The sequence below is a fragment of the Homarus americanus genome, unplaced genomic scaffold, assembly GCF_018991925.1.
Source record: "Homarus americanus isolate GMGI-L3 unplaced genomic scaffold, GMGI_Hamer_2.0 scaffold39155, whole genome shotgun sequence".
Classification (NCBI taxonomy): Eukaryota; Metazoa; Arthropoda; class Malacostraca; order Decapoda; family Nephropidae; genus Homarus; species Homarus americanus.
In genome coordinates, this window is record NW_024737042.1 from 5240962 (window position 1) to 5257846 (window position 16885).

The 16885-nt window shown below is 45.6% G+C and overlaps 1 protein-coding gene across 4 annotated transcripts in view; it reads right to left on the minus strand.

Moving 5' to 3' along the window:
* The window catches only part of LOC121872615 (protein bric-a-brac 2-like), a 63968-nt gene that overhangs the window by 11113 nt on the left and 35970 nt on the right, over positions 1 to 16885 (minus strand). For 2 of the 4 annotated variants that reach the window (XM_042375504.1, XM_042375503.1), the window contains exons 3-7: positions 15593 to 15742; positions 14438 to 14941; positions 12004 to 12124; positions 4499 to 4663; positions 886 to 1113 (exon numbers count right to left, since the gene is read on the minus strand). In XM_042375504.1, coding sequence (XP_042231438.1) covers positions 886 to 1113; positions 4499 to 4663; positions 12004 to 12124; positions 14438 to 14941; positions 15593 to 15742 — 1168 coding nt within the window. The remainder of the gene's footprint in view (positions 1 to 885; positions 1114 to 4498; positions 4664 to 12003; positions 12125 to 14437; positions 14942 to 15592; positions 15743 to 16885) is intronic. The other 2 variants (XM_042375505.1, XM_042375506.1) reach the window with 2 other exon arrangements.

The following is a 16885-nucleotide window of genomic DNA, read 5'->3' on the forward strand; positions in this document are numbered from 1 at the left end:
TTAAGCCAAGTAAATAATGTGTATTTGCTCGAAACATGGCTAATAAAGTACTTGGGTTCATGCAAAGGAGTGTTAGTTACAAGACTAGTGAGGTCATCCTAAAACTATATCTTGCGCTTGTGAGACCTCACTTGGATTGCGCAGTTCAATTCTGGTCACCGTACTACATATTGGATATAGAATCCCTAGAAAGAATTCAGAGGAGAATGACAAGACTAATCCCGGGCATTAGGAGCCTTTAGTACAGAGACAGGTTAAAGCATCTTAATTTGCACTCCCTCGAGAGACTTAAGAGTGAGGGGGCGATATGATCGAGGTGTATAAATGGAAGTCAGGGCTAAACAAAGGGGACATAACTAAAGTACTCAAACTATCCAACCAGGAGCGAACACGTAACAATGGTTTTAAATTAGACAAATTAGATTTAGGCGCGAAATAGGTAAACACTGGTTTGGAAATAGAGTAGTGGACGAGTGGAACAAGTTACCAAACATCATCATTAACTCGAATACGCTGGGTAGTTTCAAACATAGGTTGGATGAATATATGAGCATTAGGGGTTGGGTGTAAATGGGACTGCCCAGTATGGGCCAATAGGCCCGCAGCAGGTTCCTCCATTATTATGCTCTTATGTTCTGTCAATCAGACATACAACATATGGCGGCGCACTTGAGTAATATATCAAATCATCTCACATTGTTAAGACGGAAAAGGTAACGATACATTTTTGGTGGGACTGTATGTAACTCATCACACGTACAGTTGTGCCACACGAAGTAAGGAGTGGAATATTCACTGAGTAATACTGGGCGACGGGAGTAAGAAGTAACCATAGTTGGTGTCTGTTAAAGCAACAAAAGTGAAAGATGGAAGTACTGTACTCACCGGAGGAGTAGTGTGAGGTGGCGTTGGAGGGCATGAGGCCAAGGAGCTCCGGCGTCACGGTCATGCGCTGCCCGCTGGAGTCGGTGCCATCGGAAGGAAGGTGCTGTTGGTCCCCCTCATTCTTGGTGTAGGTACCGTACCCTGTGTTATAGTCAGCGGCGTGGGACGTGCCCGCGCCGTCGTCTGACGGAGACAAGCCAGGTATGACGTGTGGGGGCAAGGCCGTCTCTGGTAAATCACGAAGGAAAGAAGGGGATAAAAGTTTGGGCGTTAGTAAGCAGTGTGTACGGCAAAACACTCTGGGATCCCTAATGCGCTCATTATGACCACCACTACCGCCGAGAACGACAGCAAAAGCCACCGCTTACCAATAGCTTAGTACACAATATCCCTAAACCAACCAATGGCACCTGCAAGAAGAACTGAAGCATTTCCTTGTTAAAAGCCCAGACCAGAGCTGGTCGAGAGTACAGTATTATGAAATAAAGGCAAGCATCATAAAAGCCGTAGTTTACTCAGTCGTAAGAATATTTTTATTCAGTTACCCAATTGACACCAATATAAGCTGAGGCAATCGTTAGCTATGTAAGTATTTATTGATGTAACTGAGGTGAGACTTACGATAGCGACGCAGTGAAGAAGGCAGACGTCAGTTGGGGTAGGAGGCAAACTATGAATGTTTTGAATGTAACACCAACTACCTTCACACAAGAGACGGGGGCTGACAATACCCATGCAGTAGTCAACAGCAACGTTTCATGCTCGGGGGCCATGCACAACCTGTTCTCACCTGGCCCACGAGAGCTGGCACAGGGGCGAGGGAGGACACACTCCACCTAATACAACACACAGGCTATGAAGGGAAGAAGGAGAGGGAAAGTGGGAGGAGGTGTAACCCTCGTGGCTAACAGCATCACATACGCTACCAGCTAATGTCAGGGCTCCACAAACATACACGAGCATCCAAGCACGCGTTCGCATTACGGTATCATCTACGAGCGGAGAGTGAAGGTTGTCAAGTAGCAGTGGGAGTGTCATACGGGAGGTCAACACGGTACAACGGAGGCACACGAGTCTACAGTATAGGCAAGACAACACACTACGGAAGTCCAATGTAAATACAGCAGATACCTATCTCGTCTGTGGTAGGAGTACACTGCCACGTCATAAAACTATCTATGTAATAACTACCTGGATGCTAGAATTTTACAGCACTATTTTGCAATGTAGTGTTTGGCTGCAAAGTGCATCAAGGTGTTTGTGTTAGTTGTAGTTGTCTATGTACTGTATTTTATATATTCACTGTACTAAAGAATCGATGGTGTAAAATTTATATGAATGTGTTGCAGAATAATATGTCCACTCAATCCATGTCATAAATTATAAAAAAGTGTAGGTCTTGGTGTCTATCTTAATATTCTCTTTGTACATAATGGCTCCGGTGTTTGCATCAACATAATCAAATAATAGGTCCCAGTAACCCAAGTTGTTTGAAGACTGGGGTCCCATGTAAAACAACTAGGCTCCGTTCTACAGTAAGACAGGAAATTGAGCCATTGTTGTACTCCAAAATTAATTTTAATAAGATAATTGGTAAAATGGCTTCGGTGCCTTCAAGATGGACACAATTAAATTATTTATATATTTAGTTGAAATTTACGAGTTGCGTAAACATTGGGTGTTAAAAGTGTCACACAAACTATGGAAGGAGAAATATCTGAAGGTGGCTACAAGAGATACATTTACCATGCAGATGACTTGTGGGTCTGTTGTCTTAACACACAAGGCGATAACTATGGCAATCTATCACCTGATGTAAAGGGTGAACTGCGGCACTTATGAGTAGAATCTGCCGTTCTAGATAATTAGCAGCAGTTATGTGAAGGTGGTGGTTAGAGAAAGTGCTCACACGTCATAGTGTAAGGTGGAGGTTTATGATGAGTGTTCAAGGTGAGAGCTGCATAGCGCGTGGGTCTTGGCATGCTGTTGACAGTACTTATGTAGACAGTTTTATAAAGGTCTAACTAATGTGTTTGTGTGCTCATTTAAAAAACTAAACCAATCTACTTCATTTAGTGGAGTTTTACATGTTATGTAACTGTTACGTGCGTATGTACTTTATGATAATTAGTATTTATATCTGGTGGTGTGTGGTTGTTGACAGGTGATACTCTAGTTTAATTCCGTCTAGTACTTTTCGACAGTACTTGCTGAGTACACAGGCACGTGTGTGTACTGCTGCAAAGGGGAAGTGATTGTTGAAGTCATAGACTTGATTTGTGAATAAGTGTTACGTGGTCAATTAACCTGCTGCCCATCATCATTTGTGGTAGCTTTTATCTACGTGAGAGTCAGGCACATCTTCTCTTGAAGTCTAATACAACACACCACTTGGAGCAAGTCCAGGAAAAGGTCACTAAGACAAAGATCAGCAGAGAGGGCAAGAAGTCACTGGTGTGATTTCAAAGTTCAAGGTAGCCAGGTGTGATATAGCCTACAATCATGGAAACATAAAGATCACACTTAGTACATCAAACGTCCTCAAGGTCAGGTCAGGTCAGGTGTTGCTTCAACACTTTTGGTCAAGCTTCTCGTATATGCGTCATTATTGTAGTCAATAAGACGCCATATAGAAACAGCAAGACTCGGGATGAGATTTAAAAAAAAAATCGTTTGTAGCTATTGTAAGTTGAACGTCTTTCAACATATACTGGAAATGGCTTGGAGTAGGAAGGTCATGGGAGTTGACCAGAGTTATATAGGTAGTTAAATGGTCAATCGACGGGCACTCTCAATGCTAGAAAGTCACTAAAGAGGGTTAGAGTTCACACAGGTACAGTCCGCTTCACCAGTGCGTTTATAGGGGCTCGTCAGGTTTTGTGCAGTGTGGCAGCCCTGTTTGTTTACATTCGACAGAAGGAAACTCGCAATAGTAAACATACTATGGAATCAAATTAAAACAATATTAAATATCTCAAAGATATGATTTGTGGAATGTTTATATGACGAGCCCCTGTAAACGCACCAGTGAAGGGGAGTGTACGTCACTCGTCACTACCACCAGTCGTCAGGAGAGGCCCCTCTGGAGGTTTTCTCTCGATTTCACGAGGCCAGAACCAAGAGTGTGACATGCGCACGTAAGGCATCATACACAGAGGGTTAATAATTAATTTTCTACAAGTTGAGACATATCTGGAGGTAAGAGGCAGAACCAGAGAAGGATAAGGCAGTGATGTCGTCGTCAGTACATACTGTACAGCTGAAGTCCTGTAAAACGTGTGCAGCAGCTGGCAGTGTTACAGTGGCATGGGGAAGTATTGTAGTGTGTGTGGTTGGCGTGTGAAGCCTGGGTGGCGAATGTGAGCTAGCGTATGTATGAGTGTTGGTTAGTGTTGCCATAGCAGTAGAAGCAGCTAGGTACAAGACGGCTGATGACCTTCACAAGTAATGTTAGGGAGGCACAACAGCAACATGGTGGAGGGCTACACACAGCAACTAGAGAGAGCTTGAGGGCGTTGTACTACAAGGTTATAACAACAGAGAGCAATATGACGCAAGGGATGTATGGACTACTGGCGTGGGCGTGTGGGCGTGCGCGACGTATTGGTGTTACCTGGTTGTGGGAGGCCGACCGACGGGCCCAGCTCCGGCAGGGGGGGCGGGGCGTGCGCTGCAGGGGGGTGCGCCTGAGAGGGGTGGACAGCCTGTGGAGGAGGGGCGTGGTGGGCGTGGGCGGCGGGCGGCGCGTGGCTGGCTGAGGGTGCGGGCGGCGCCCCGCCTACAGTGAACCACCACATAGCACAACATTACTACTGCAGGACCGGCAACTTTCACGCGCTAGTACTAGTAGGTTCCTTAACCTAGACTCCTGACGCAGGGCGTGTGGCGAGGCAGAAGGGCTCGTGGAGAGATTCCCCAAAGCTGGGGAGGGTGGGAGGCGTGTGGCAGCAAAGGGCGTGTGACGGAAGTGAGAGGGAAGATAGGCAACAAGTTGGGGAACATGTATCAGGTGTGAGGGAGTGAGGTGGGCCAGGGCTGGGATGTGGCCAAGCAAAGGGCAGGGGTAGTAGGACAAAACATTTACTTGTAGAAGGATACTGTAAGATGTGGCGGGTCAGGCAGGAGGGGCGTGGGTAGTGGTGTTTGGGAGGCAGGAGGGGCGTGGGTAGTGGTGTTTGGGAGGCAGGAGGGGCGTGGGTAGTGGTGTTTGGGAGGCAGGAGGGGCGTGGGCAGTGGGGAGTGGGTAGTGGTGTTTGGGAGGCAGGAGGGGCGTGGGTAGTGGTGTTTGGGAGGCAGGAGGGCGTGGGCAGTGGTGTTTGGGAGGCAGGAGGGGCGTGGGTAGTGGTGGGGAGGCAGGAGGGCGTGGGTAGTGGTGTTTGGGAGGCAGGAGGGCGTGGGTAGTGGTGTTTGGGAGGCAGGAGGGTGGGAGTGGTGTTTGGGAGGCAGGAGGGGTGGGTGGTGGTGTTTGGGAGGTAGGAGGGCGTGGGTAGTGGTGTTTGGAGGGCAGGAGGGCAGGAGGGCGTGGGTAGTGGTGTTTGGGAGGCAGGAGGGGCGTGGGTAGTGGTGTTTGGGAGGCAGGAGGGGCGTGGGTGGTTTGGGGGGCAGGAGGGCGTGGGTAGTGGTGTTTGGGGGCAGGAGGGGCGTGGGTAGTGGTGTTTGGGAGGCAGGAGGGGCGTGGGTAGTGGTGTTTGGGGGCAGGAGGGGCGTGGTAGTGGTGTTTGGGAGGCAGGAGGGCGTGGGTAGTGGTGTTTGGGAGGCAGGAGGGGCGTGGGCAGTGGTATTTGGGAGGCAGGAGGGCGTGGGTAGTGATGTTTGGGAGGCAGGAGGGCGTGGGTAGTGGTGTTTGGGGGGCAGGTGGGGCGTGGGTAGTGGTATTTGGGAGGCAGGAGGGGCGTGGGTAGTGGTATTTGGGAGGCAGGAGGGCGTGGGTAGTGGTGTTTGGTAGGATACATGATGGGTGGTGTGGCGGGTCAGGCAGGGGGGGCATGGTAGGTGGTGTAGTGGGGGCAAGGAAGGGGGCATGGTAGGTGGAGTGACAGGGAAGGCGAGGTGCATGGTACTGTAGGTGGTGTGGCGGGGCAGGCAAGGGGGCATGGTAGGTGGTGTGGCGGGGGAGGCATCAGACAGAAGGATGAGGGTACATGGGAGCATGGAAGGTGTTACAGCCAAGACGGAAAACAAAGAGTGGCGACAACACACCCGTAATCTGGTGTACACTAAGATTAATTATAACAAGTGCACCTATTCCCCGCCCCCTTCTCTCAATCTCTCTCTTTCATACAGTGAGTGTGAGTGTGTGTGTGTGTGTGTCATAATCGGGTAACACCTACCAAAAGAAGGACTAGAACACAAGCAATGTCCTTGTCAAACCACTCACAATGTGAACAAAATGCGCTTCACATTAGCCTGAGGTCAACAGTACTACCTACTAACACAAAATTAATAACCTTTTATTGACCTAAGGAGCGGAATTTGATACTGGTGAACGTGTGACTTCAAAGTGGGCGTGAAGGTCGTAATAGTGTTATAATTATGGGCGTAGTAAATGGTTGTTCTGGGTGGACGTCTTAGTCACGGAGGGCGTGTAGTGGGAGGATGGGAGCTGGCGACGTGTCTCAGCTTGGCGAGTCATACTGGAGGACACAGGAACCTGTGCGTGCGTGGACGCTTTAATCATCAATAATCAGTTGTTGGGTGGTGCCAGAATGTATAAATATGTAAATGAAGTAATTTTAGAAAGGAAATAAAGTTACAAATGCAATACAAACGAATGTGGAAAATGTGCGAATCTGATGAATGCAAAAAAAGTAATAACTAACTTGCTAGATTAGTAATGTATTTGACGTGCAGTGAATATACTTATGTCAGATGCAAAATATTGACGGAAGCGAGCTATTGAAAATGACCGTGCATTTGGGCCGCCACAGGTGTCCTGGCCTGTAGGCTACACGTGTGTGCATCAGAGCATGAGCAAACGCAGCTGATAGACGTTGCAAGTGTGTGGTGGGATAGGGGCGGGGCCTTGGGGAGCGGGTGTGTGTACTTGTTTGTGTGAGTGGAAAGGTTTGTGTTGGTATGGATTCATTGTGATGTGTAATCTCTCTCTCTCTCTCTCTCTCTCTCTCTCTCTCTCTCTCTCTCTCATACAGGGGTATACTTTGAAAAGTTTCGCAACCACCAAAAATTTAAGGAAATACTGAAGGTTTATTTATTTTTTATGGAACAACTACCTTCCTTAGCTATATACTTTTGTAAATTATAGATGGACAACAGCAGGGCCCAGTTATACATCCAGTTTTTGTTACATCAAAAATATATATTTCCGAATAATCTACGATGTATTTCAACTCCTGATACAAATGAAAGAATATTGTGGGTGTAAAGTGGCTCTCCCTGTAGGTGCCTGTGAGCGAGGTGTAGAGGCCACACGCCGCCACCTCACTCACACCTTCATACACCATCACCTCACTTAAGGGAAGACATCGCTCACTGAATACAATAACTAAATTTTTAAAGTAACTTAGGATTCTAGGGCAGTAAGATGTGTGGGTGAAGGGTCATCTGTTTACATACTAACATTATTGATCAAGGACTGACAATATCAACTGATAACACCATGCCTTCACCACCAGTCTATTATCAACACCCAGCTAACCTACACACACTCCTCTCACCCTCATACTATTGTTTATCATGGCTTTACTTGAAAAACAAATATTGTTATTTGTACTGCCCTCAACGGTGTATTACCTTAACGTATGACACAGTGGAACTATAGCAGACGATAGTAGGCTCGCCTTCTGCCAGTACAGGCGCTCGTCTGTGGTACGAGATTTGTTTATCGTCTACAATATAGTAATTATAATTTATTAGAATCAATAAGTGTTTATTACTTAACTGTTCACACCTGTACCTTTACCAGGTCCTGACACAACACTCACAACTATGTCAATTCTTTCAATAGTTGTTTGAAGTGGTGTAGTTTTGTCTTCAAATGATCATTCACCTTATAATTTGTAACAATACACAACGGTGTCCGCCCGCTAAAGTTGTTGCAATCAATTGTATATGTAAAGTTAACTGTCCATATATGTATTGACATACTGGAGGGGAAGGAGTTCTCGTTCCATTCTGAGGTGCACCTTCATTCATTACTTTACTGGTAGCAGGAATTTATTCCCAATCTCCTCTTACTCCACAAAGTAAGTGGCGGAAACTCCAGTACTGTCACGGAGACCCAGTGTACCATTATCATTAACTCTACACAGGACACAGTTGCTTCATGTCTGTCCTGGGCAGCACCCACCTACACTATAGCCACTTTAATTGGTACATGAACTTTGTGTTTGCTTCAGGTGCTGTAATCTCTGGGTCACAATGATTGACCTCGTCTAACCTTAATTACCACAAGAGACACAATTGAGAAAAAAAAAAGCGAGTACGCACACTAAACACTCACAAGTACAGTATTCATACCCATTTACACACACACACACACACACACACACACACACACACACACACACATATATTCACACCCATTAACACAAATACATCGAATTAAATAAAGCGTAACTTCTTTAGTGACGGAAGACCACGACAGGCGGCACCAACACTCGCCAGACACAGTGAATAGCAACAATGGTGGAGGAAGTCAACGAGAGTAGAGAACCACAAGTGGGTGACAACAATGACACAGCAACACACGGAGAGGAAATAAGACACTAGCTAGAGGGTCTGATTCTAACACTAGCTAGAGGGTCTGATTCTAACACTAGCTAGAGGGTCTGATTCTAACACTAGCTAGAGGGTCTGATTCTAACACTAGCTAGAGGGTCTGATTCTAACACTAGCTAGAGGGTCTGATTCTAAACTAGCTAGAGGGTCTGGTCTAACACTAGCTAGAGGTCTGATTCTAACACTAGCTAGAGGTCTGATTCTAGCTAGGGTCTGATTCTAACACTAGCTAGAGGGTCTGAAGTTCTAACACTAGCTTCAGAGGGTCTGATTCTAACATAGCTAGAGGTCTGATTCTAACACTAGCTAGAGGTCTGATTCTATCACTAGCTAGGGGTCTGATTCTAACACTGCTTGAGGTCTGATTCTAACACCTAGCTAGAGGTCTGATTCTAACACTAGCTAGAGGTCTGATTCTAACACTAGCTAGAGTCTGATTCTAACACTAGCTAGAGGGTCTGATTCTAACACTAGCTAGAGGGTCTGGTCTAACATAGCTAGAGGTCTGAGATTCCTAGCACTAGCTAGGGTCTGATTCTAACACTAGCTAGAGGGTCTGATTCTAACACTAGCTAGAGAGTCTGATTCTAACACTAGCTAGAGGGTCTGATTCTAACACGAGCTAGAGGGTCTGATTCTATCACGAGCTAGAGGGTCTGATTCTATCACTAGCTAGAGGGTCTGATTCTAACACTAGCTTGAGGGTCTGATTCTAACACTAGCTAGAGGGTCTGATTCTAACACTAGCTAGAGGGTCTGATTCTAACACTAGCTAGAGGGTCTGATTCTAACACTAGCTAGAGGGTCTGATTCTAACACTAGCTAGAGGGTCTGATTCTAACACTAGCTAGAGGGTCTGATTCTAACACTAGCTAGAGGGTCTGATTCTAACACTAGCTAGAGGGTCTGATTCTAACACTAGCTAGAGGGTCTGATTCTAACACTAGCTAGAGGGTCTGATTCTATCACTAGCTAGAGGGTCTGATTCTAACACTAGCTAGAGGGTCTGATTCTAACACTAGCTAGAGGGTCTGATTCTAACACTAGCTAGAGGGTCTGATTCTAACACTAGCTAGAGGGTCTGATTCTAACACTAGCTAGAGGGTCTGATTCTAACACTAGCTAGAGGGTCTGATTCTAACACTAGCTAGAGGGTCTGATTCTAACACTAGCTAGAGGGTCTGATTCTAACACTAGCTTGAGGGTCTGATTCTAACACTAGCTAGAGGGTCTGATTCTAACACTAGCTAGAGGGTCTGATTTTTTTATAACACGTAGCACTAGTTAGGTCTGATTATAACACGTAGCGCTAACTTGAGGGTTTGATTAAAACACAAGACCTATAACACTAACCTGAGGGAGACGTGATAATATAATACCAATGGTGCAGGAACAAACTTTTAGCGAAGTTAAAGGATTTTTTGCTAGGCTAAAACACTACCTGTATGTACGAGTAAAACAGAATTGACATCATGTGAAGATTTAGACACCCTAGCCTATTATACGTAATGATTAAGTACCCTAACAGCTAACCTAACCTAATCAAATCTAGCTTAACCTAACTTAACCCTTCCCTTAGGTAACGTCGGGATGTTTCATCATCAGGTGTAACAAGCTGGAGTGTGTAATCTTCACGTGATCCCAAACATCTTATGTAAGGTGTTTCTGGTGAAGAGTCGCCGTCTTGTAAACACTGACCTCATGACGGCCACAGTATTGTGTAGTTTCTTTTCAAAACAGGCAAAATAAACCAAACATACATACCTAACTAGTATGGTATAGCTGACCTCACGTCGTCTGTCACTATAAATAGATTCACTTTGTACTCGTCTCCGAGAGCTTGACACATGGCATGGCAGAATAAGAAGGGAGAAAATAACTTTTCAACTTCAGAATAAAGTTACCCGAGTGCTGCAGCTTCGTAAACGTCCATCAAAATGTATCTAATTTTTCTTTGACACACACTATTATACCATTGTACTTTTCTTCAACTGAGCTTGTATTAACGCATGATTCCTACCTCAAAACGGTATACAAAATGTATACCTAAAAATTATCGCATTGAATCTTGTCTGTAATTGGGTTTTTGAAACGAAAAAGGTAAAAACGTGAAACTTAAGCTACGAGTCATAGGGGCACGCTATTCTGTGCCGCCAGGAGACAAATAGCGTACATCCGTCAGCAGTGTAGATGAACCCTGGCAGGTGGAGGGGGGGGGGGTGGGGTTAGCGTCAAGAATGAGAATGGCACACACTTGTTATGTTTCCTCGCCACGAGTGAGGATCATTACTCAGTATTCCACGAGTATTCGTATAGTTTTGTTATTCAGTGTCAGCCAAGACCGGAGTGTACAGAACGCGAGCAAATAAACACAGCAAGGAAAACTACCCGTAGCCGCGCCTCTTCGGTCAGGAGAGGAAGAAAATGAAGTGTGAGGAGGTCGAGGGAGGGGGGAGTGAATGTGACTACTTCTTTGAACATAACGTTACACCCTCCAGCAGTGTTCACCCGTGGTCCTGGTGGAGGGCAACTAATAAATTATTTTACCGCCGTTAGTATACTGTTCCACCAATAAGTACTGGAAGCGAGGAAGTTATCACGAACTTTCTGTAGAATGTTAGTGGATGGTGGATAAAAATAACCAAGTGAAGAATTATTATAATGGTGATTAATTAATTTGTTCCACATACGAGAGCACAGTATGACCGCGAAAGTTAGCACGATGAAAAGCATAAAAGTATTAAAATAAAGAAAATCTTCTGAACAATAAAGTTAACGTAAGGATAACAACAGACGACGACGGGCTCAGGCACTACCTAACACGACTGTAGTGCATGTTAACGTGTGAAGACTAAGATTATGAGGCGCTTTTCAATAATGCAAAGAAAAAAAAACACGGGCGACTCTTACCAAAACTAAACCCTTGAACCAAGTGATTTTTATAGTAGACTTAGTACACGATTCGCGTATACAGTAGCTAATGGAAGCAGGATTCAGTCAGTACATTAATTCTGGAAATATAGTGTAGGAGACATCTGTAAATTTGGTTTGTGATAAGATGGTGCAAGTGTCTGGGGCTGTGAACATGGCAACTATTGTGTGGAAATCCTTCGCGTTCACAAAGATGGTTGGGAACGTGTCAAGAAGACGACCAAAACACATCTTGAGAACAGTGTGAGTAATGTCTCTCAACGTGCTCGATATGTGTATAAAACGCGATCAAAACACCCAGGTGATAGACTGAGAGGATTTTTGAGCTAGTGTGTGTATAACGTGTCGAAAACGTGTTGGGGAGGGGGGAGGGGGGTTGACAACCTAGCAGGAACATGTGGAGAGCCTACGGTGAGGGGGTCGGGGAGACAAGACAGGAAGCTGACGTACCGTTGTGGACGTAGTGTGGGTGCGACGGTCGTTGCTGCGCCGCTGAGGCCTCCCCATCCTCATTACCAGTACCGTGGGTGTCCTCCTCCCCGCTCTCTAACTTGATGCGTTTGCTGGAACTCTGGTATATGTGGACGGAAGGGATGGAGAGGGGGGGTAGGAGGCGCCGGGGAGAAAGGAAGAAAAACAAAATACCCAAGAAGCCAGAGGAATGAAAAAGCGATGAGGGAAACAAGACCAAAACAAACACACATCCAGTTGACAAGGGTTTAGGATCACGTTAGTAGTTTGGAATGGGTCCAGATAATAAACGAGCGATAACAGGCGAGTGGTTTTAAACAGGTAGGGCAAAAACCAATCGAAAAAGGTGTAAAACAGCAGGTGATTAGTTGAGAACCGAAACAAGTAAGAATTATATATAGAACATGAAAACCAGACAAAGGTTATAGAAAACATAGGGAAACAGATGTACGTTAGAAACCGGATGAAGGAGGAAGAGAACAGGCGATAAAAACCAGGTGAAGGAGGTAGAACAGGTGATATAAACCAGGTGAAGGAGGTAGAACAGGTGATGTAAACCAGGTGAAGGAGGTAGGACAGGTGATGTAAACCAGGTGAAGGAGGTAGAACAGGTGATGTAAACCAGGTGAAGGAGGTAGAACAGGTGATGTAAACCAGGTGAAGGAGGTAGAACAGGTGATGTAAACCAGGTGAAGGAGGTAGAACAGGTGATATAAACCAAGTGAAGGAGGTAGAACAGGTGATATAAAACCAGGTGAAGGAAGTAGAACAGGCGATATAAACCAGGTGGAGGAGGTAGAACAGGTGATAAAACCAGGTGAAGGAGGTAGAACAGGTGATATAAACCAGGTGAAGGAGGTGGAGAACAGGTGATGCAAACCAGGTGAAGGGAGGTATGTTTGCGGTGATATAAACCAGGTGAAGGGAGGTAGAAACAGGTGATAGAAACCAGGTGAAGGAGGTAGAACAGGTGATATAAACCAGGTGAAGAAGGTAGAACAGGCGATATAAACCAGGTGAAGGAGGTAGAACAGGCAGATAGAAACTAGGTGAAAGGAGGTAGAACAGGTGATAGAAACCTGTGTGAAGGGGAGGTAGGAACAGGTGATATAAAACCAGAAGGAGGTAGAACAGGCACAAACCAGAGGAAGGAGGTAGAATAGGCACAAACCAGGTGAAGGAGGTAGAACAGGTGACAAACCAGATGAAGGAGGTAGAATAGGTGACAAACCAGATGAAGGAGGTAGAATAGGTGACAAACCAGGTGAAGGAGGTAGAACAGGTGATATAAAAACCAGGTGAAGGAGGTAGAACAGGTGATGTAAACCAGGTGAAGGAGGTAGAACAGGTGATATAAACCAGGTGAAGGAGGTAGAACAGGTGATAGAAACCAGGTGAAGGAGGTAGAACAGGTGATATAAACCAGGTGAAGAAGGTAGAACAGGCGATATAAACCAGGTGAAGGAGGTAGAACAGGTGATAGAAACCAGGTGAAGGAGGTAGAACAGGTGATAGAAACCAGGTGAAGGAGGTAGAACAGGTGATATAAACCAGGTGGAGGAGGTTAGAACAGGTGACCAACCAGATGAAGGAGGTAGAACAGGTGACAAACCAGGTGAAGGAGGTAGAACAGGTGACAAACCAGATGAAGGAGGTAGAATAGGTGACAAACCAGATGAAGGAAGTAGAACAGGTGAAGGAGGCAAGGTCAAGTTTAGTCGAAGAAATGGGTGATGAAATAAGGGGTAAGACACAATACAAACACGAGGAATAATTCAGAAATAAGGACAAATTAAGGTTGCATCAGAGACGGTGGTAACAGGATATGAAAGGTGACGAAACAAGGAAGTGCAAGTTGAGAGAAACAGCCGTTGGTAGCCAGAAGGTGGAGATAGGTGGATGGAGATTATGTAGAAAAGGCGAATTTTTGGCATCAGGACACACGTGTGTGTGTGTGTGTGTGTGTTTTACGAAGAAAAGCAGATATAGGGTAAGGGTTACGAGGAATACAACAGATGCATTGTGTCGATACCCGAGAATAAGAGATAGTCATGCGGCAGTACAAGGAAAGGAGGAGATAGTGGAGAAAAAAGAAGAGAAAACATTTTAGTATAAAAATGATTTTGTGATCAAACACTAAATTTAGAATATTTAACTCGATATTATTTGCCAAAGTTCTGTGATACACTGACAAAATTCTGCCCCCACACCTTAACGTAGACGTACAGTACTGTAATCAGCAACCCGTTGGGTGCCTTATTGCAACTATTGAGAATAGAATTGCTGAAACAAGATCAACAGCTACGTGTATGGGTAATGTGGGCAGCAAGAACCAACAGCCATATGTTTACTGTGAAGTGAGTATATGACAGTTGTTTCCTGAGTTAGTATTAATAAAGCAATTGTAACTCACGGGATGGTCGTGATCTCCACGGCGGGAGGCGGGTGTGGCGGTGGATGGCCGTTCATACCGATGTCTGCCATACAGGGGTGGGCGGCCACGAGGTCGATAAGATGTGTTGTAGCGGCCGCGAGTGTATGGTAGGCGGCCTCGCGTGGGCGTTTGGGAGGTAGAAGCATGGCGTGAAGCGGCAGTGGAGGGCGTGGCGGTAAAGCCAGGAGGTACGTGTGTGGGGTCGTCGCCCACCTCACACAGACCCTTGATCTTGAGTGTGTCGGCGGCCGCTAGGAGGGAGTTGATCTGTTCCTGAGCCACGTCGATCTCCCCGCGGTAGACGAACTCGATGATGGCACGCAAATCAGCGAAGGCCACGTCCCGCGGCAGGATGACGATGGGGTGTTTACATGGGTTGTTCTGCAGGACTGCCTGGAAGTACGGAGAACACGCCGCCAGCACCACCTTGTGAGCCCGCAGCTGCTGTCCCCCTTCGCATGACAGCGTCACGTCCACGAACACCTGGAACACCACCACAACAACAACGCGTTACAAACGGGTGTACTGCCGAGGGGCACACTTGATATTACTGCACAACACTATACAACAAAAACTACTGTGCAGGAAGAGGAAGAAATGGAAACAGGGTGCATCACTATATTAAATACCCATGAAAGGTCGAGAGAAGATAACCAAAATATGTCTGAGAAGTACAGTACTAGTATGTACAGCAAAGGGCGGGACCAGAAACAGTGTACATCAACATTATAACTAAGGGCAGAATAGGAAGCGTGCACATTAACGTATCAGAGACTTATGAATAGTCGAGGGAGGGAGGGAGGGATCAGTCATCACGCTACTATACTGGCAGCTAGGTAAAGTGGCACTCTGGCACAACACAGCAGCGAGATGGCATAAAGAGGTCAAGTTCATTACATAAACACCAAGAAGTAAAAAAAAAAAGAAGAGAGAAGATGGTGCAACAGTAGGAGGAGAATGTGATTAACAGCTGAGGAATCATTAATAACACGAGGGAGTGGGATAATGAAGGTTTCGCTAATAATAATAGAAGAGGGTTCTGGGCATCACCATAAACTGTTTACTACAAGACGAAAATAGAACTTAAAACACACTTATAAAGATAAGGTTAAGGATATTAAGACAGACACTCACCTCCTCCTGCAGTAACTGGTCGAACACCGCCGTCATGTTCGTCTGGTAGTTGTTCCAACGCAAACAGAAATGATCGGCGGCGGCGGCGGCCACGGCGGCGGCCCCGCCACCGCCGCCTCCTGCCGCAGGCGGCGTCCCCGACATTACCAACTGCAACAGTAAACAAACAAACGTGTGTCATCAAGACAAATACTTTTAAATACGATAAGTGTTTTCCCGTTTAATACACGATAACAGGACCCTGAAATAAGTACACACATTCTCCCTGCAGTTATTCAATACTTCTTTCTGGTATAATATACAACACTATCTCTTGTAGTTGTTATATCCGTAAACGCATAACAACGTGATCACATCTTAGGTAAAAATATCTTCAAACCACTAGCACACGCCTCCTACACCAGCTGGTACACCCGGTAACAGCACACATTACGCTATGAACAATTTTGAGTCGGGTAATTTAATGTCTCATTCTCTTTAATATTAAACTTCGCTACCCTCCGCTATAAAGATATACATCACACTCTCTCGCTACCTCATACTAAAAACAGTGTCATTAACTTTAATCTCAGCTTCTGTCTTTCCTGATCTAATATATAAGTCTGAGAATAATACAGACCTCACCACCATCCAGTATACTTAAGACCACGTAACTCAAGGTAATGCATTCACAACTCGTGGACGACAGACAAACGGACACTAAGTCACAGGATGAAGTTTCTTGATGAACCGACGTTAAAAGGCAAGAGCCACTATGCCTAATCCGACGTATACTAAACTGGGACACATGAGCAAGCACCGAGAAAGGCAAGAGCCACTACCTGTCTTGCCAGTGTCACACATAATCCAGTCACACATCCAAAGATCACTAACACAGTGTCACACACATCCAACAACACACACACACACACACACACACACACAGTCACATATCCAACAACAGCACACACACACAGTGTCACACATCTCACACATCCAACAACACACACACACACACACAGTGTCACACATCCAACAGCACACACACACACACAGTGTCACACATCCAACAGCACACACACACACACACACACAGTCACACATAAATTAAACTGGGTGTCACACATCCAACAGCACACACACACAGTGTCACACATCCACAGCACACACACACACAGGTCACACATCCACAGAGCACACACAGCCATTTTTGTAACACAATAAAATCAAGTTTGAGCTTTTCCCCCATCTAATATTATATTACATCACCCATGTTACGGTATAATATTTGTAATCTGTGTAACATTTTTCACG